General features: G+C 43.1%; 1 protein-coding gene across 7 annotated transcripts in view; it reads right to left on the reverse strand.

Moving 5' to 3' along the window:
* BCAS1 (brain enriched myelin associated protein 1) overlaps positions 1-21,500 on the reverse strand; it is a 91,078-nt gene that overhangs the window by 24,678 nt on the left and 44,900 nt on the right. For 2 of the 7 annotated variants that reach the window (XM_086702524.1, XM_086702521.1), the window contains exons 4-8: positions 20,322-20,480; positions 19,052-19,096; positions 16,510-16,644; positions 11,731-11,907; positions 5,529-5,570 (exon numbers count right to left, since the gene is read on the reverse strand). In XM_086702524.1, coding sequence (XP_086558650.1) covers positions 5,529-5,570; positions 11,731-11,907; positions 16,510-16,644; positions 19,052-19,096; positions 20,322-20,480 — 558 coding nt within the window. The remainder of the gene's footprint in view (positions 1-5,528; positions 5,571-11,730; positions 11,908-16,509; positions 16,645-19,051; positions 19,097-20,321; positions 20,481-21,500) is intronic. The other 5 variants (XM_086702526.1, XM_086702522.1, XM_086702525.1 and 2 more) reach the window with 3 other exon arrangements.

The following is a 21,500-nucleotide window of genomic DNA, read 5'->3' on the forward strand; positions in this document are numbered from 1 at the left end:
TCCCTACTCAACATCCCGACATTGAGACGATGGGGTTTCCATCTTCTCAATGGGGACAGTATACACATCAGAAAGTTGTCTGCAAAATTAAATCCAGGAAGTGCACGTGAAGCTCTTAGAACGGTTCCTGACACATAACAAGCACTCAGTTACCACCACTGGCTGTTACTTGAGCTATTATGAGAGCTGTTTATTTCATGGGCCTGAATAATGTGGAATCACCTGCCATGCACATGCCCATTTTTTAGAGATGATATTAATAACCACCTCTTACCATGCCTGACATCGTGCAGAGTATTTTTAATATATTCCCCCAGTGAATAGTTATTGAATTATTAAAGAGCTCAGAGTAAGATAACATTGTCCCTATCCTATAGATGAAGAATGTGAATGACTGAACGGCTTGGCCAAAGTCATAGCACAGGTAAGTAGCCATTTCAATGGGGATGGAGTTGTGGACCGGTAACCGAATACCTAATATGGCTTAACCAGTAATGATACAGAACCAGTTTGAAAGTAGGAAGTTCTAGGATTGGTTCTATGGCTCCACAATGTCTTTAAAAACATGGGTTCCTTCTATCCTTTGGCTTTCCCATCTTTGGCATGCTGGATTTTCACCCTTTTATTTGTTACCTCATGGATATATAAGTAGCTGCCACAGTTCCAGGCATGACATCCTCAACCCAATGTCTTAAAAAATGGAGGAAGTTCCCAGCAAAAGCTTTCCTCCAAACGAACGTCTGTATTTTGATTCCCTACCTTAGCATACATTGCACTGGCCAGAAGTTGTCACATCCTTACCCCTGGACAAATTGTTGTTGAAAAAAAAAATGGGAGTACTGTTTTAGACTGATAATGATCAAATACTTTGTGGGTATGGTAGTTGCCAACCTTGCCTGAGATCATGGGGAAAAGGGTGGAGAAATGGGAAATAACCCTGAGGTCGGTAATGACCAGAGTCTGACTCATTGAATCTGGGTGCAGAATTATTCTGTCTCTGAAGCAGCGAGTTCCTTTTTTTGTATGTAAGGGCCTGGAGGGAAAATTACATAATAAAATAATCAGACTGTATGGTAACCTCATCAATCAACCTTTCGATTGCCAATGGTTTTCTTGCTGGGCCTCTACAAATGGTAAGTGGTGTCAACTCATAAATCCTAGGCCAGAGTCCATTCTTCAAAACATAACTATTTCGGTAGGTGAAAAAAAAAAAAAAAAAAAAGGCTGACGTGGGCGATACTTCTAGAGAGTCCCATTAGCTTTGAAGTCAGGCCAAGAAATTGGCTTTCAGCAGCCAAGGAAAATCCACCGATTTCCAGTGTGGAAATCCAGAAGGATTTGAGCTGAGTGAGGAGCTAATTTGCATATACAGACATAGAATTTGATTTTTGTCCGGATAGATTTCCGATCTCCTTCCAGCCAAGGCTTTGGAAGAAGTCGCTCCTTCTTTAGAATATATAACTGCATCTGCACATTTTAATTTGGGGCATGATGGATGCGGTGAAAATCAGATGTGTGCTATACTTCAGCGTGGATTGGCTTGACTTCATTAAGGGATATTATACTTTGCCTGAAGATGGCTAGTGCATTTAAGACAGAGAATACACATTTCAGCAAGTTTCCACTTTTTGCCTCAAAGATTATACCATCCTTACTCTTCGCATTTGGATTATACAGTTTTCACTAGAACTGCGAGTTCTGGAGACTGATTTACAGCAAAACAGATTTCTTCCACCTAAACTTCACCCATAATACAAAAATATTGATATTAACAGTTTTTACTTTAGAATCTCTTTAAGATGCTGTCTGATTTAATTTATAACACGATTATTTGATTACCAAGACTGGGCGAAGATTTTATTTTTCAACCCAGGGACTATTCTCCTTCGTTCTCTTCATGGAACCCCCATTTTGCTTTGGGGGAACAATACACCCTAACCGTAAGACTGCATAACTGGGTCGAAGTTGCTTGAGCAGATCTAAGCCAATCCACATGGTCTAGCTCATTGGCCATATGAGTTTAGGGATGGGAATATGTGGCAGAATGTATTATTTTCCCAATTTTTCACTCTGGCTTCCTGTACAGCGCTTATAGATCTGTGCCCGTTGTTGTGTGACGTGCTTTGGCAAATGCACCGTGAGCAGATGTGATGGAAAGCCGGACTGAGCGGAAGGTCTCAGAGCCCTTGCATGGTTCACCCCCGGCACTGTCTTCCCTTGGTCACTACAATTGCACACCCTTGTTGAAGGGGCTGTTTTTCTCAGTCTAGATCTCAGCAGGAAGAAGCCACATGGATCAGCCACAGAGAACCCACAGCTGCCACATAGCCTGGAGGAGGAAAACAAGAATCCTTGCTATTGAAAGCCACTGCAGTATGGGGCTTCGATTTTGCACCAAAATCTGGCCAAAGCTGATTAATAGAGCACGTGAATCCGCGTAGGTCCATGAAGGAGAACAGATTCGAGGACAGGCAGAGTTTGTACCGGACCAATCTCTCCTTTGCTCAGAACTGGGCGACGTGACATCGGAAGGTGGAAATGTAGGCAGGCCAGGAAGCCTGAGCCACAGGAAAGCCCCGAATCAAGACTCATTTAAAACCAATTCTGCTTCCCAGTGATGAGTGCCAATAAATTCCTTTTTAAAAACAAATCCAGATTGGGTTGGGTTTTCTTTCACTTGCAACCATGAGGTTACTTCCTAAGAGAGGTAAAAAACAGAAGTACCTATTTCCTTGATGGTATAGGTCATTGGGAGGGAAAGATTTTTTCCCCCATTAGCTAGCACATTAATTGAATTAAGCAAGGGCCAAAATATTCTCAGATGACAGAGGAATGATTCTTTAGTTTCTGCAGCAGATTTTATGTCTGATAGGACCCGAAGCACATTCTAGGAAAAGTGCTAAACTTCCACAGGTTTTTAAAAAAGCAAAACAAAACAAAAACGAACCATATTCTAGCCAGACGTCGCTAGATAAGACTCTTATAGTATGGTTAATCACACTTAATAGTTCTGTTTTGAACTGTACGTTGTTTTGATTAATGCCATCTCCCTTATTTGGGAGGAGGAAATTAAACTAATTATTTCATGCATGCCTTCACTCGACGTGGGCACTTAGGGATGTGTAATTGCTCGAGGAAATACAATCTCTGATCACTGGGAGCACTCACTCTACGCTGCCATTGAAGCGGGGAGGCAGCCACAGGTGATATGCACATGAATGAGTGTGGTTGTATTCTAATAAAACTTTATTCATAAACAGTAAAATGTGAAGTTGGTGACATTTTTATGCACCACCCCCCCACAAATATTATTCTTTCAATTATTTCAATGATTCAAAATGTAAAAACCAGGGCGCCTGGGTGGCTCAGTCGGTTAAGCGTCCAACTTCGGCTCAGGTCATGATCTCGTGGTTTGTGAGCTCGAGCCCCGCGTCGGGCTCTGTGCTGACAGCTCGGAGCCTGGACCCTGCTTCGGATTCTGTGTCTCCCTCTCTCTCTGCCCCTCCCTTGCTCTTGTTCGGTCTCTCTCTGTCTCTCAATAATAAAGAAACGTTAAAAAAAAAAATCCAAATGTAAAAACCAATTTTAGCTTGTGGGCCCTACGGCGATGGGCTGGAATTGGCTTGTGAGCTGCTGTTTGCTGACCCCTGAATTACTGAATGCTTTCTGTGTTTTGGGCACTGAAACAAGCACGTTAAATGCATTGTTTGCTTAATTCTTGCAAGAACCCTAAGGGGTGGGTAATATCATTGTGGGCATTTAAGAGATGAGTAAACTGAGGTCCAAGAGGGGGCAGAGTCTGGGGATAAAGGGCCCAAGACACACTGCTTTTAGCCTCATCCCTCCAACTAACAGGCAGACAAAGAAATGCTGGAGCTTAAAAACAGAAATGTTCTTTTGAGGGCTAAGTAACCTAAAGCCATTTTGATAATGCATCTTCATTTTCTTGAGAAAATATTTTGCTTTCTTTGATACCTTCATCAGCTTTTCTGTTCTCTTTTGGCATCAGTAATTTGACTTTAGTTTACGTTTATATTTCTGTTCCGAATTTCACATTAGAAAAGGAAATACTTCCTCTTTGTCAGAGGTCAACCCTGCGTTGATGCGGGGTTCCTCGAACAGGTAATGGCACACAAACATCCAAAAAGAAGTTTCTCTCCAAAAAACTCAGAACCTCAATGCTAACTGATGCCCCAGGGTTAACCTGCAGCTTTTAAATGTAAAGTTCATGGAGGAAAAGACTCGCACTGTTCCTCCTCACAGGTTGCTGAACTAGAGGCTTTGGCTCCGTAGAAAATAGCTGGTAAATTCATGAGAATTTTTTGGAATTATGAAAGATCTGGGCTTTGCTGAGCTCGTAAGTTTGACTCATAAGAGAAGGGGAAGAAAGAAAGACAGAAAGAAAGAAAGAGAAAGAAGAAAGGAAGAAAGAAAGAGAGGGAAGGAAGAAAGAAAGAGAAGGAAGGAAGAAAAGAAGGAAGGAAGAAAGGAGAGGTGGGGGGAGGGAGGAAGGGAGGGAGGGAGGAAGGAAGGAAGGAAGAGGGAGGGGGGAGGGAAAGAAAAACAATTACAATAACAAAAAAGCAGATTTGAAAGACCTTTCTCCTAGCAAGAATTGTAACAACCATTCTGATTTCCATCCCACATCACAGACAACATTTCTGGAACAGACTTGGATTTTCAACATCAGTTCAATGCCAGCAATTAAATAAAAATGAAAACACAAGCTCTCTCCAAGGCTAGCAAACAAGAGACACCTAGAAAGAGCCAAACATATTTTGCTTTGGCAAAACGATAATGATCAGTTTCTATCTTAAGGAGCTGTGAACTCGCTTATCCTCACTTGTAAAATTTTCCAAGACTGTACTCCATTCAGAGCAGAAAGCTGCTGACTCATGAGGACAATTGATTAATCTCCCTGGAAGATGTTTTTGGAAAACTGCATTTTTGCGGTGCCTCTATGGAGCCATCCCCTTTAGACGTGAACGCACAGTCTGGAGGGTTTGGACAGTGAGGTCCAGCCTATGTCTCCCAGGTGTAGACCCAAGGAGTCGGTTCTCCCGCCCAAGAACAACAGTCTTAGCATCAAGTGCAGCAAGATGCTCTCATGCTTGACGCACCTATCTGTCCTGGGTACCGCCCACAGTTAGTAGAGAATCTGGGTTGCCATGGAAACAGAGAGCGATCAAGGTAGAAGAAGCGCAGGGGGCAGCATCATTGCCCCTTAAGGAAATGGAAGGATGGTCTTAAGTGTGATAGACTCTTTCAGCCCCTGGATGATGACAAATTATAAAAACGCATGCTCTGACTTTGTGATTTCGTTTGTGCTGATTTCATAGGCATTGCAAATATTCACCCAATGTTATTCCCCACTGGTCCCTAATCACATGAAAGGCTGAAAGAGTCTACGGCAGATGGGAGACACTTGGGGCAATGCAAGAACACAGGACCCCAGAGCTGAAATGCCCAATGGTCCAGCATGCGGAAGATGAGAATGAAATGGTTCTGCCATTTAATGCATAACTTACATTCTCCTCTGCACCTGCGGGGACTGAATCCTCTTTAACTGACTAAAGGGAAGATAAAAACAAAAGTAAGAGTCAGAATGTTACCAAAAAATGGAGAGTTCTTTGGGCCAACAGCCCTCTGGTGCCATTCTTGGACACTGAATTGCTCACGCACACCTGGTTCCAAAGAGAACTTGAGAGAGACTCATGCGGGATCACACGGTACAGCAAGATGATAAATAGTTATGTATTTGAAAATGCAACGAAGGGAAAATAAATACCCAGACGCGGCCAGGACACGAATGGAGTGGGGGAGAAGCGTTGCTACAGAAAACACAGACCCCAGCCTCGGCTGTGGGTCAGCGACACGTCTGCCTTAACATTTTCTGCTTGTTGATGAAAATCACACAAGACACAGTCGCTGTCAGGTAAAAACAGTGCTGTCAAAGGTCGAGGCCACCATTACATGATGACCGTTTGCGAAGCTTCAACTTTGGAGATGATCTTTGCAGTTGTTCTTAAATTTGGCAGGGAGGGGTTGTGGAGGGGTGATGTTCGCAGACCGCTTTGAGACCCGCTTGGCAGATCTGGACTCTCTTTCCAGAAAAATAAACACGAACCAAATATTTTGCCCATCATTTTAGGGTGTTCATAGCTGGATGTCAGGCTAAGAACTCTTCCCTACGTTCATTTTGTTCTAAGTCCTGTGCTTATTTTTACCTTTAAACTATGCAGGAGGGGGGGAGAAAGGAATCGACCTTCCCAAATACGTCTCCCTGTGCCGTGGACACGGATCGTACACCTGCATCTACCTTGTATGTGCAGGGGCTTTGTACACACCATCGCACCGAAAGTGGCCCCAGGCGGTCAGGAGGGTGATCGTCATTTATGTAGACAGAAATGGAGACACAGGGAGGCGAAGTCACTTGTTCAAGGTGGTACAGCTAGGGAGCGGTCGAAGTGGTTCCAAGAGCCAAGTTCCAAGACCCTCAGACCTCAAGGGTCTGAGTCACGCTTTGTAGTAGCTGTGTGAGCTTCCTTCTCCACGCCCAGATTTGCTTTCTCTCTAGATGACATGTTCAGCTTGGGCCACATTTATCAACAGTAGCTCTACGGAACCCGTTCTGTGAGCCGAGCCTGGATCTCACATGTAACGTATACCTGCACCAGCGCTCAACACACAATGACAACTGGAGGCTTCAGGCGGTGTCCCCCTTTCCTCCTCACGTTTCCCACCGAGCAGAAAGCCCACGGGCAGAGCAACCAGCAGCACCGAATTGCAGTTCGCTCTTTCCCACAGCCAGGGGGTCCGGTGTGATAGATGGAAGACGAGAATGAAAACTGGACGGTGCTGCTGATGCAACGGCTCACTTCAAAGCAGACGACAGGGGCTCTTTCGGCACAAGTCCCATTTCTGCAGGCCGGGAGGTGCTCGTTGGGTTCCCAAGCTCTCCGGTGAGAAGAACACAAGAGGGTGTGGGGCTAATCGGGAGCCACATGGAGCGCAGGACTCCCATTCAAATCTCAAACTAGAAACTTCTCGTCTCCTTCAATGAACTGGGCATCTGGCTGTTATCCGCTGAGCCTACGGACTGTCCAGCCTCCTTCACAATCCCAACCAAAACCCACTTTGAAACTAAAGGATCCTGCTTGGGCATTTATATTGCTGAGAACGAGGGCCTAAACAGCTCCTGAACTCATCAGTATAAACTCGCACAGCAAAGGATCCCGTCCTTTGAAGAGCACATTCGTGAAAGGATGTTTCTTTAAAATCCCGTCACATGGTAGCACTTAAGCCAACAGACATCCCGTGGCTAGCAGGTCTTCTGGAAGCATCATTTTGATCATGTGACAGCTGTTCTGAGTTCACTGGTTTCACAGTGGCCCTAAGACCTTTCCTCAAGCTTAGACGTTTCGGCCCGCCTTTCAAGTGCTTCCATAATTGTCCGGCCATATGCCAGACTCTCTTAACCAGGATTCCCGTGGGTTCTGGGATCAAATGCAGGCATCTGTGTTTGAAGCAGATAACTCAGAGGATCCAGAGGATTTTCAAAGTCCTCTCAGTCTGTTTTGACCTACACCGACTGCTCCCTTTTCTAAACACCCACAGCATTTGTAACCTGCACCCCACACATTAACACCGGATTCCAACATCATCGTTTTGGAACAGGGCCAGTCACTTTGCATTCGTTCTCCGACTCAGTCCTCCCACTAACCACAGAAGGTAGATGCCACGGTCTGTCCCCAGAGCTGAGGAAAGTGAAGCATGGGGGATTCAAGTCACCCCATCACATTCAAACGGCCAGTAACTGTCAGAGCTGAGATTTGATGATGTGTCTCTTTGACTTCAGGGCTCCCATTATTTTTCCGACACCATCGTTCCTCTCCTCCAAAGGAAAGCAGGAAAAGCTGCTTTCCGGGCTAAGAACTCTTCCCTATGTTCATTTTGTTCTAAGTCCTGTGCTTGTTTTTACCTTTACACTATGCAGGAGGAGGGGAGAAAGGAATCGACCTTCCCAAATACGTCTTCTTGCGCCGTGGACACGGATTGTATACCTGCATCTACCTTCAAATACCCATTTGAAGATATTTCAAATGTAACATTTATTAATGGTGCACGTGCACACACACTTGCGGGTGCAGGCATGTGTATGTGCCTTGTTCCCCCAAATGGACTTTAGGTGTTTCGACAGCAGTACAAATGAGCCTTAGTCTTGTTTTGTGCCTTTTGTTGGCATCAAACGCCACACATGGATGTTTAGATCATCACCAGCAACTGTTCATACCTGAAGAAATGATAAAACTGTTCGTGGAGCCCTTACTATGTCCGAGGGTCTCTCTGGGTACAGTTATTGGACTGTCACAACAACACAGTGAGATGAACATGTCCCTACTTACACAAAGGAAAACAGAGGCTTTCGGTGGTCAAGCAATTTGTCCAAACTTTCTGATTCTGTCTGTTATGCAAGACTTGCCACATACAAGAAATTTTCAAGATCATCTATTTCCTTTCAAGATCAACCCTTTCCTTCAACAGATGAGGAAAAAGAAACTCAAAGAGGCTGAGTAACTTTTGGGAGGTCACAGAACAAATGGTATACCAAAGACCCCAGAACAATAAAGGGCATAGGTAGTCCAGTCACTGGACTCGAAGCAGTTTTTGGCAAATACGACATCATTTGAACTTAATTTTCTCAAAGGTTATTTTTGTTATTTTTGTTTTATAATAAGAATGACTTTCGCAATCAAGCCTATAAATCAAAATAACTTATAATCTCGTATCCACAGCGTGTTAGGGGAGAATTTTATTTCTGATGTTCATATTGTGGACGCACACACTTCAAAGTCAGTTTGCGTAAAAGCTTCTCAGTTACAAGAGGAGAAGAAAGAGAGCTTGGGTTAGCGGAAATATCAAAATTCTCTAGCATTCCTCTTTGTTTCTTTTCCAAAAATTTTTACAACAGTGATTTTATAATCAAGTGTTTTCTAATTTGAAGAAAACAAAGGTCTTCATTTTGTTTTCTACTAAAACATACATCCCCCCATGAGATTTTCAGCTACACAAGGGGATCAGTCTGTTCGCTCTATCTTTTCAATGCCTTAGCACCCAGCACTTAGCACAAAAAAACTCAGCACAAAGAAAGAAGCTAAAAATACTCTTGCATGAGTGAATCTCGCCTGTATTTTACGTTCATCTAGAGATGTCTTCCTGATTAGGTGGAAGAAAGAAAAACAAGATTTACCGGTGACTGGGTTTTAGTGTCTCTTCATTATTTTTATAATCTACTCAAGAAATAAAGCCAGATAATCGAGGAAAAGGAAAAAAACCAATGAGACTGACCTATATGAAATCTGATCATTAGGGGGATGAATGTCAACTGGTCCTGTTTTTTCTTCAATGGAAATAGCTTGAGTTTCAAAGAGGAACCAATATATCCCTCAGAGACCCCAAAGATAAGGAAAAATAAAGTATTTGAGGCTCAGTAGCTTAGCAACTTCTCCAAACTGGAGGGTATAGAAAGAGGAAGTGTGTCCCCTCCTGAACACGCAGGAGATAAATGACATAGGTCAGAAGGACAATTCATTGGCCACTTTTTTTTGAAAGTTTATTCATTTATTTTGAAAGAGAGAGGGCGTGTGCATGAGCAGGGGAAGAACGGAGAGAGAGGGAGGGAGAGAATCCCAAGCAGGCTCTGTGCTGACAGTGCACAGCCTGACACAGGGCTTGATCCCACAAACTGTGAGATCGTGACCAGGGCTGAGATCAAGAGTCAGAGGCTCAACTGACTGAGCCACCCAGGCCCCTGTCATCGGCCACTTTTGTGCTAGGCGTGGTGTTAGGGGGTTTGCGGGCATTCTTTTTATCTAGTCTTCATTTCTCCGTCTAGATACCCTTATTATTTGCATTTTATGAATTTTGAAACTGAGGCTGCTCATCCAGGCTCATCGGACCCAGAGTCAGATCTGTCTGCGCCAATCAGCGTTCCTCAGACTTCCATCACTTGCCAGCCTCCTGCATGGTCTTGGCCACATTTCATGTACCTTCTGCGGCAGCCACGGAGTGTGCCGTTTCCCTGCTGGGAGAGCTTCCCACCCACACCTCTTCGGCATCCACTACCGAGTTAATGTTGAGGCCACGCTCCCAGGCAATGACTGAGCACGGCAGGGTACTGGGCCATTCTTGCTCAACATACGACTCCTCGTGGGCAAGCTCTGCTCTGGGATTTCCCGTTGGCTCAGAGCCACCCTGAGTCCATGGCTTTTCTGACCTTCTCCGCCTTCCTTCCCTGTCTCTCTTCTCCCGTGTCAGACCCTCACTATGGTGTGAAGTCTCTCTCTACCTACTCCTATCCCCTGTCCTTTATCCTTCATGCCGCTTGCCTCCAATAAATCTACTGCACATCAATTCTGTCTCAGTGTCGCTCCTTGAAGGATCCAAATTTATGATCAGGTAACAGTTCCTTTTTAATAGGATTGCTTCTTAAGCTAAACATCTACAGTCTCACCTTGAACAACATATATATTAAATCTTGAGTTTAATGTGCTGGCTCAATTTTTCTAATGCACTTTAAATGTGTATAGTTGTTTAAATAAAAATGTTTGAGTACGGGTTGCCTAAGTCATCTTCCTGGCCACCAAACTGCACATCTGATTCACTCGGGAACTGTTGCCTGCCTTGTATTGGTGATAAAAGTTTTTTTGAAAGTAAGTAATTGGCGGTTGGGAAGGAAGGAGACCAGAACAGGATGCCAAATGACATCACCCAAAGTTTTCATTAAGTATTAGAGTTTGTGTTTTGGGCAGGACCCAGAAGAAAGATATCTGTGCAACAGAAAACAAACAGGGAAGAGTTCCAGAAATCCAGCTGGATTCTGGACCAAAGAATACAACGAACACCACAGGGGCATCTGTATTAATCACCTGCCTTGTATTGCGTGCCAAGTTTTGCACGTTTTGCGTGGATGTTTTGATGAAATTACTAATTAGATCTTTTTCAGCTCTATGAATTATATTCCACTTTCTCACCCACGGCTTCTTGCTCATCTTTTGGCCACACTTAAAAGAGGCAAGAGTTCTGAACATGTGTGGCAGCTGGGGTTTGCTCAACAACGATGATCAAGGAATAGCTCTCAGACTGACTCAGCCCCACCCACCACACTCCCTTGCACGCCACCTTAATTCTAGAGGGAAAAAGATCGGACGGTGGTGTGAATGCCCCTATCACAGAGCACGCTGTGTGCCCTGCCCTGGTGGAGAATTGTGGACACCTTGGTTTTCTAAAAGGAGAGTGAGCCTTAGTGGTTCCTAATGACAGATTATATCTTGCAGGGAAAGAGGGAGGGAGCCCAGAGGTGGTTCAGCTCGCTGGAGTGAGAGTGCTCGGAGGAATCCAGGAAGAAGCCAGACTACTAAGCCATTTTAGTAAGAAGATGAAGTCACGAAATACCACAACTGTCTGTCATGAGCCGGAATAACTCCAAGAATGAAAAAATCTGCTTGTTTATTTCCTTTCCTTTCCCGTGAAACATATGCACATGACACGATAGGCATTTCATTCTTCCCAGGAGTAAATTACAAGTCTTCAACTCAATGGCTAATTGAGTCATTTGGGAGAAGAAAAATAAACTGCGTGCTTTGTGAGCACATGAATTGGCCCAGTTGAAATAGTTTCTCAAGTCTTCCGAGCCCCAAAGTCTCCCCAAGTCTTGAAAATAGAACTTACCTTTTTCCAGAACAGTTTGCTCAGAGGCAGAGAGGTGGGTGCCCCCTTTTCCTTGGGGGCTTCCTTCGCTGTTTCAGAGGATGTAGGATTCTTGGCCGTCCCTCTGGTCTCCTGGGATATAAAGTTAGCTTTGTCTGACTGGACGTCAGGTGACGGGACAGGTGGCTTTTCCGCACCCTATAGAGTAAAAAAAGAAGTAAAAATTAAAGTGATGTCAGGATTCCAAAAGCGAAAGGGCTCTTTTTTATAAATACAGGCTGGGGTTATGCATGTTAGTTTTCTTTTTCACAATTTTCTGTGCTTGCAAATATTCTATGTGAATGTGGATTTGTGTTAAAATTTTGGAAGAAGTCAAGTTATTTTCCTTTTGCAAAAAACTATATTATGTTCTTGTAAGTCATTAGGGATCAGGGTGCTCGTAGGAGGCACTTTGCTGTTAGAATGTTGTTAGTTCATATCGAGTGGCCTTCAAGTGGTTTTGATCATGTTCCCACCAGTAAAAACATCTTGAAGAGGCACCTCCAATACATCCGTGTTCCTATTATAAACGTATATTATTTCACTCGTCCAAATTAGACATTAAAGGAGGTATAAGGGACATAAGGAAAGTATAGGTATAAGGGACATAATCTCCAACTTGCAGCTTTTAATAAAACTTAACTTTTACGAAAAGGTACCTGTGCCAGGCACTGCTCTAAGGGATCGAATGTACTAACAATAGCTCTACGAGGAAGGAACTAATTACTATGTTCATTTTACAGTGAAGGAAATGTTGGTCCCAGGTTGTTATAAAAAAAAACTTCCCTACGACTACACTAATAAGGGGGCAGAGTTGACATCAAAATCCAGGGAGTCTGATACCCACACCCAAACTCTTACCAGCTCCCCTATAATACCCTGCCTCTAATGAACTAAGGTCTCCCCACTCCCTGTGCTATCGTATGCAGCCAGGGAGAAAATGTCTAAAAAAAAGCTTCATGGCCAGAAGGTGAGAATGACAAAAAAATTGAGAAACACATCTACACCCATCAGTTTCATTGGGAAACTGATGGGTACTCTTTTTCTCTTTACACTGGGAAAGTACCCAGAGACCCTTGAAAAAAACATTGCAAGAGGATAACTCTATTATATATAGAATAATATAACTGTAGTATATTTGTGTAATTGTTCGTTGAATAGGCACCTCCCTGGCCAGACCATGAGCTCTGAGGGTAAGAGCCATTGCTTTGGTCAGCATTATATCCCTAGCTCCCATCAGGCCCAGTGTCTGGCATAAGATAGGCATTAAATAAATAGCTAAATAATTGTCTAGAAAGGACTAGAGAGCAACGCCTACACGGGATCCTGTTATGTTGTGTTTCTACCCACCCTGCCCCCCATTACTGGGCTATGGGGTCATAGGCTACCAGTAGTCTTTTCTCCTTGCCCACCCATCTCCTCACTTCCCAACGAAGTGCCCCAGATGGTGTTCTGCCAGCATAAACTGAATTAATACTCTGTCTGCATTATGGAAGAGATTACAAAAATTCTGTGTTTTTTGGAGTCAATCTCCTGGATGGATTCAGATATGCCAAATACAGCAAACACTCTCAGTAATGAGAATATAAGATACCCTGTCCATTTGCATTTCAGATCAACAAAGAAAAATTCTGAGGCATCGGAACATAGGTCCCCGGGACATATTTATCTTTATACTAAAAAATTATTTGCTGTTTATCTGAAATTTGAATTTGGCGGAGTATCTGTAGGTTATCTGGCAACCCCACGTATGAAATTCTAACATTAGATTTGGAGATTGCATTTCAGATGACCTTACCTTCTTCCCTAATATGTCTTCACATTTGGGTGTGGGAGAGGAGAAGGGTTAGTAAGATATAAACATTACACTGAAGTGGAAAACAATGACCGTATGGCAGAGCTTATGAATTAAATGAGCCAGCTACTAAAATTTTAGCTGCCCTGCAGAGAGGGCAGACATCAGGAAAACCTGAGTGGGGAGAGGAGCATTCCTGGGCATGGCAAAAAAAGTCCTAAAACAATGCCTTGCTTTGTGTGCATGTTGTCATGTTCAATGTTAGAAGAACATGTGAAAAAGTTTGATTCTGAAGCATAGCATGTGACGAAGCCAAGAGAAAAAGATCCCGATTCAGCAAAGCAAAGCTGACGCTCTTATTATTTATAACAATAAGCTTATTTCGCTTATTAACTCCTGGCCTCCCTACTTTTTTAAACCAAGAAAAAAAATGTTTAAGAAAATTCTTCTTATAGAAAGAAAAATTGAGATACAGAGAAATGAGCCTAGGAGTTGATCACGACTGGTAACCACTGCATTTTTTTTTTTTAATAGCAAAACCAGAAGACGATGTTTAATCCCTGAATTTGCTTGGATTTCCTCTTTTCTGTCCTGGGTTCCAACGAAATTGAGGGTGAGTGGCACAGCTCCTATAATCATGCCACAATCTGGCTGGTTGGTCTTAATGGCCCTATTTCTCTTTCTGTTTGGATGACAAACGAAGAAAAAGGAGGCAAAAGCCAGTAAGTTCTACCAAACTCCTGCAAAAATGAGAATTGAGAACATTTGAGAATTGTCTCCTACTTTTACACAAAAAATAGACTGAACGTAACTCAAGGCAAAATCTTTCAGTCCTTGTGTTGGCATTACAGAATCCCAGGAAGGGGCACCTCTTCTTGCCAGTATTTCCCGAATCCTATCTTTGCCCGAAATGCAAGGCAGTGGCAGGATGTGAGACCAATGATCGGGGGAGAAACCTTAGGAATACTGAACTTGGGTGGTCCCCTTTGTGTGGAGGAAAGAGATTCTGGAGACATGAAACTTTGCTGTGCATGAAATGAATTTCCTAATGAAATGCAGACATGAGGGGGAAAGTCATACGTTTTGTAAACTTTCAGGGCCCCCTCCTCACAGAAGCTCCGGGTGGGAATTCGGCTGGATGGCTTTGCATAAGGTCTATGACACATTTCGCTAGCAATTACCAAATTGTCTCTCACATAGAGTAGCACCACTTTTTAATCTCCAACCCCCCCACCCGCCCCCCACCCCGTAATTTCTATCACTCCGCCCTCTCTGTCTTTACAAAACAAAATAAGCCTGTGTGGAAATTAAAGCGTGTCTTCATAACACGGTTTGCTTATGCAAATATAGATGCAGCCAGGAGATCTTTCTATGGAGCCTTTCTTTGCATACACCATCCTGGGACTCTAACATCCAGCTGGGGAAGGTTTTTTAACAAGTTCATTCAACCTAGTGGAGAATGGTTGATGTTTTAAACACATGTCCAACGAATGGATAAAGAAGATGTGGTTTATATATACAATGGAATACTACTTGGCAATGAGAAAGAATGAGATCCCGCCATTGGCAGCAACGTGGCTGGGACTGGAGGGTATTGTGCTGAGTGAAATGAGTCAGGCAGAGAAAGACAGAGACCGTATGTTTTCACTCCTGTGTGGATCTTGAGAAACGTAACAGAAGACCGTGGGGGAGGGGAACGGGGGAAAAGAAGTTACAGAGAGGGAGGGAGGCAAACCATAAGAGACTCTTGAGGACTGAGAACAAACTAAGGGTAGATGGGGGGTGGGGGAGAGGGGAAAGTGGGTGATGGGCAGGGAGGAGGGCACTTGTTGGGATGAGCACTGGGTGTTGTATGGAGACCAATCTGACAGTAAATTATATTTAAAAAAATAAAATAAAATAGATAGATAGATAAATAAATAAATAAATAAATAAATAAATAAATAAATAAAATAAACAATGTCCAAGCATGCTGGCCCAATTCAGGGATCTTAACTGGTGGTTTCAGACGAACGCTGGTGTCTTCCTAGAAATTGAGAGTGAAATCTTCACAACTAATTCTATGTTGTCCTCACTTTCCAAGGACATGGAGATAGAAATTGCTCTGCCTTCATTCATTGTTTCGTTCTGTCTGGGCTTTTATTTGGGCTCAGGATGAGCTTAGTTGATACTGAAAATGGAGGGAACAGGCCACAGAAAGATAACGTTATTTTCTTGAGGTTAGAAGAGTATTTCCCAAAGCGTAGGAAGCATACCATCGGTGGCATCACAGGTAATTTTAGGTTGCGCAGAGACGTAACGCTTAATAACATGAAAATGGCAAAAATACTTTTCTTTTTTCAACTCGCATTTAATCTTCCTGAGAACTTTCGGGGAAAAGCTCAGTCTGGTGCCGGTATATCTTTAACATTTTTCTATTGCTGGCAAATTGCATTTTAATGGAGCTAGAAAGGCATTGGATTCGGAGCTTAACACAAACAAGGTAGCTAGAAGGTCGTTATTTTTTAATTAGCCATATTAATGGTTACCTCTTTGTGAAAAATGACTCCAGTTTTCCATGTATGATGTAATAAAAGTTTTCTTTAAAGATACCTTTAAATAGGAATTGAGTCCATTTTAATGAAAAAGATCAACTGAACCGTGCTAAATCTGACAAAAATGATTACGATAGTATGCATACTTTCGACGTTTGGGAAACACGGAGTTAGAAGGATCATTCCAGAACCCTGGTCCACACTAGGAAGAAATGAGCCAGATGTTTATTTATAACTATGGAGATTTAAAATAATCATTGAAATTTGATTCACAAAATCTTTAATGCCCTCTAATGATCCCAATCATACAAAGCTGTCTTCCCTGAAGCAGGGCTGAGGGGACATAGGACATGGGACAGCCACCTGTACCATGTGGTGAAGACCAGGGTTCTTTCTTTTTTTTTTTTCTTTGTCATTTAACAAGATACAGACCTTATGCCTAAAGAATTTCCTAAAGGCGAATCCTAGCCTGGGGCTATGCAGGGGCTTTTTCTTGGTGGCTTTAGCTTGGATCTCACAGATCTTCTGCCCAGCTTGTCCATCACAGACACTTTCTGCTTTGGATGCCTTTTGGGCAACAGCGGTCACAGCTTAGAACTTTGTTTTTAGACAAAATCCATTTTTTCCCATTGTTTTTAAGTGCATTGAAACGCTTTGACAATTAACTGCCGAGACAGCACCCCCCCATCCCCAAACCAGAACATTCCCATCACGTAAATGACTCTCTTTTCTGAAACGCTCAGAGACAATGTGCTGCACAGTATATTCACAGTCTATTTCAAGCACACCTTAATTTTCATCAGGGCGACCTACTTAAATGACCCAGATTAACACGACTTGCTAAAGACAAGGACCAGACATTTAAGCTCCGACTATATGATATAAAATATTCAGATTTAAAAAAGATACACAGCCCCTACTTGACAGTTTTAAATATCTAAATGCTATTGTCACATGGGAAGGAAAAAAATACCTGAAGACACACAATTTATTTTTGCATCCGGAGTCAAGGCAAACACTGCCTTGAGTGGCTTCCTTTCTCCAAAAGATCTTTGATTCAGTATTAGAAACCTCAGGGAAGCAGGATCATCCGTAAAAATTTCAGCTGACTTCTAGACAAGCAGATCTCTCTGGCAAAAAAAGTGTCCACTGTGTGCCAGTCCACAGAGCCAGAGTGGGGGTGGGGTGGGGGGAGATTGGAACTGAAATAACCCAGCGACAACCATTCAGAATTGTTGACTCGAGTTACAAATGGCGGGGGATTTTGTGTGGGGCGTGTAGTGTGCTAAAAACTGTCTGGGCCAGATGGGAAGATGGACAAATGGTGTAGATGTTTCAAATGCAAGGATCCAAGAACTTCAGTAGAAAGGATGTTAAAAAGGCAGGTTTGTATAAAGGGATCTGTTTGTATCATAGACAACCTACATTCACAAAACTCTCTTTTGAGACTCGGTTCTACCAGCAGTGACCTTGACCTCTCTGGGCAGGGTAGTGAGATTTTATCAGCTATGTACGTGCAGTTGGGACCACATTCTGGGGGGGGAAGAGTCTTGGTGTATGAGCAGCGGAAGAGAATGAGCGCCATCGGGTCACTTGAGAAGCCACGCAATTCGCCCACATACCCCACTGTTTTTAGCCTATTGTGCTGACTATGTGACTTTAAACCATGCAAGACACAGAATCAAAAGAGAAACATTTGGATGCAACTATTCATTGAACTTGACCCTAGCTGACTTGCAGCAAATGACTAATTTTAAAAGAAATGCATGTAGATGACTCATATACATATATATATTTTTTCTAACATAAGAAGAACATTCTGGAAGGACCAATCAATACAATACAAATGCAATAGTGGTGGTTCAATATGTCCTGCAGCAATTATGGAAATCGTGATCACCTACATTTGAATAGAATTCCGTGGTTTACCAGGCATTGTCATATTTTCATTCAATGCTGGGGGATGGGGGGAGATGGAATTTTTGTTGTCCTGATTTGACAGATGTTGAAATTTGGATTCACATAGGTTAGGATCACATCATACAGCTACCACATAGCAGGACCGGAGCTCAAACGCAGGTCTTGAGATAAATTCCAGGATCCTTTTCACAACCTGGCCCCTTTGAAAATTGGTAACAGATGTATCGGGCTGGCCACGCCATTTATTTGGTCCCAGTGTCTTTCAAAGCAGTTATCAAAAGGAGGACCCAAGACACTTATCTGTCACCAAGTTAAACTTTCCTCCCGATTCCCGTGAAAGTTAAACCATGTGTTTCCATTAGGGATAATCAGTTCTGTCAAGTGTAAAGGAAAACATCTCTAGAAAGTAGTTGATCCAAACAAAATTTATTTTGAGGGGAATTGGTTGAATCTCTAGGAAGACGGGAAAAAACTCGGTCTCTCTAGGGCATCCTAATTCTAAACATTCCTTCCTTTGGCAAGTGTCCAATGGTGACTATTTCATTTCACCAAACAACTGCCTTCGTGGTGATTTATTCTTTTCAAATTACATGAAAGACACAGAATGTATTTTTTAGAAACCGGAAATATGGCAGCTTACTTCTACTTCCAATTGGGTCTCATTTCTTTCTCATTTCCAGTGGCTTCTCCATACTCTGTACCCTATTCCTATATTCCTTGGGTCTCTCTATACACAGCTAACAAGACTACATGATACATGGTTACCGGTATTCAGTTCTTACTTTATATAAGAAACTGGTTACTGTGACATTATATATCCAGAGTTAGCATATATTTCAAGCTTTCCACTAAAATTTTCATTAAAATATCATTGACATGAATGAAATGTTTTAAAGACAGTCTAACAGCACTTTTCAATCACTAAATATGTAGGTAAGTATACACGTGCCTACACACACATGCACACACACAAAACTCAGGACGCGAAACAGCAGATGCAAACCCAAATCCAACTCTACACCCAAACCCAAGCGTCACCCTTCAAACTACCTACCGTATCTTCCAGATCTTTTTTTGTTTCAGCTTTGTTAGGTGAAACCTTAAAATGCAAGAACACCAAATATTAAAAATCATAGCTAGCTCATTAGGTAGGGTGATTTGATTTCATAGATACATTTTTTTTGTCTTTGTTTTTTTTCTGGGGGATGGTGGTAAAATTCACTCTGCTGGTAAAGAATGTAATGAGAAGTCCTTTCCAGTAGAAAGGAGTTCTACCAAGTTCAGTAGAAAACCACGGACTTCTGGATAATTTCTAGGTATAGAAAAGCTAAAAAAGGGGCGCCTGGGTGGCGCAGTCGGTTAAGCGTCCGACTTCAGCCAGGTCACGATCTCGCGGTCCGTGAGTTCGAGCCCCGCGTCGGGCTCTGGGCTGATGGCTCGGAGCCTGGAGCCTGTTTCCGATTCTGTGTCTCCCTCTCTCTCTGCCCCTCCCCCGTTCATGCTCTGTCTCTCTCTGTCCCAAAAATAAATAAACGTTGAAAAAAAAAAAAAAAAAAGAAAAGCTAAAAAAATTAATATTTTATAATGAAATGTATCAGATCTTACACATTCACTAAGGGCTTGACCACATTCAAAACCGTCTCCTGGAAGGCCACGGATTTCCCATGAATTCTACCACCAATCCAAAGAAATGCACAACCCTTTGGTGTTTGTGGCACGTTCTGTTGACTTGTTTTACCTTTTGAAGTTACTCTAGGACTTTGGAAATAACTCGAACACACCTGCAGCTGTCTGTTTGATCATTCATTCATTCATTCAGCCCTCTTTTGCATGTCTGACATGTGACTGTCTGTGGCTTCCTTGAGGAATCAGAGATAAGCAAGCAATACAAGACACGGGTCCTTGCCTCTATGCAGTTAAAGTAGATTTAGATGTAACAAGATAGGGAATTATTTCTATAGTTTTATCTGCCATTTGGGCGGCAAAACTACGTCGATAGGTCCACAACTCAAGGAGCTATTTTCCAACTATGTTTATGATCAATGACCATAAGACATGAAACTACTGTAGAGTTCCATGACAACACAGCTCATGTCACACACAGTTTGGGCACCCAACGTTCATATCATGGTCCTCAGCTCTGAGGACAGCGTGATGTGACATGATCCCCTTGCAAGGCACCTCTTGTCCCCATTCTCCAGTGTTCCAGCTGCACTATCATGGCACCCCATTCAATACAATGACATCCAAGTACGTGTTATTCTTAGAATTAACCAAACTTTTGAGCAATGGGATTGAGGAAAGAGGGGGAGGAAAACACTTACCAGAGTTTTAAAGAAGCTCATGATGGAATTGCGATTCTCTGTTGTATCTGTTGCCTGGGGGTCCTCCTTTGCAACGTCCAGTTCCTCTGGGTCCCCGGGGAAAGAGCACCTCACAGTTGGGATCTCTTGTCCTTCCTTCCCCTTGCTGTCAACTATGTCCTAGGTGTCAAACAGAGTCGTCACAGTTTCCACTTGTTGAATGTGGACTCTCACAGCAATATTTTTGCTTCACACCCCTCTCTCCCTTACCCCCTAATTCCAGCCATACTTCTTCTGCCCACGGGGATGCAGAACAATCGGGAGCTTATGAGAATCACTCTTCCTTCCCCTCCTCTGCTTTCTAACATATTCAGCATTTGCAGTCAGTTGGAGGGACATTGTTTGGAGCCAGAGGGGAACAAACACAGCAGGGCACGTTGCATCCCCGAACAAAACCTCTTTTCTCCCAATTCTACAAAGAGGCTGTGTATGATGCCAATATTTCCCAACTTCGTGGTCACCTAGTCTAACGATCCGTACGTTAGCCCCAGAGACGCCTCCATTTGACTTCCCACAATCTCCACAGTAAGAATCATATCAGCTTTTTAAAAGTACCGTTGTTTTATTTTTTATTTTTTTAAAGTTTATTTATTTTGAAAGAGAGAGAGATTGAGCAGGAGAGGGTCAGAGAGAGAGAGAGAAAGAGAGAGAAGGAGAGAGGGAGAGAGAATCCCAAGCAGGCTCCGCACATTCAGCACAGAGCCCAATGTGGGGATCGAACTCATGAACCATGAGATGGTGACCTGAGCTGAAATCAAGAGTTGGATGTTCATCCGACTGAGCCACCCAGAGGCCCTTAGCCCTGTCCTCCTTTCCCCATCTCTACAGCCCTAGCCTAAGCCAGGTTACTTCAAACCCATTCATTCTTCAGGCTTGATCTCGAGTTTCCCTCCCCCTCCCCCCACCACTGACATCCCTCTGGGTCTTGCCGGCCACGACATCTGTTTCCTTCTCTGAGTTTCTGTGCCCCGTTCTCCTCTGCACTCACTTTGGACGCAGGTTATGTACGTAAGATTAGCCCAATGCCAGAGGCCGGGCCAGAATAGCCTGCATTAAAAATGGGGCTTTTGTGGGACAGCTATAAAAATACAAAAATACATTTTGATGAATATTTTAAAAGGTAATAATAACACACGTATC

Source organism: Puma concolor, chromosome A3 (genome assembly GCF_028749965.1).
Source record: "Puma concolor isolate L17-30 chromosome A3, mPumCon1.1.hap2, whole genome shotgun sequence".
Lineage (NCBI taxonomy): Eukaryota > Metazoa > Chordata > Mammalia > Carnivora > Felidae > Puma > Puma concolor.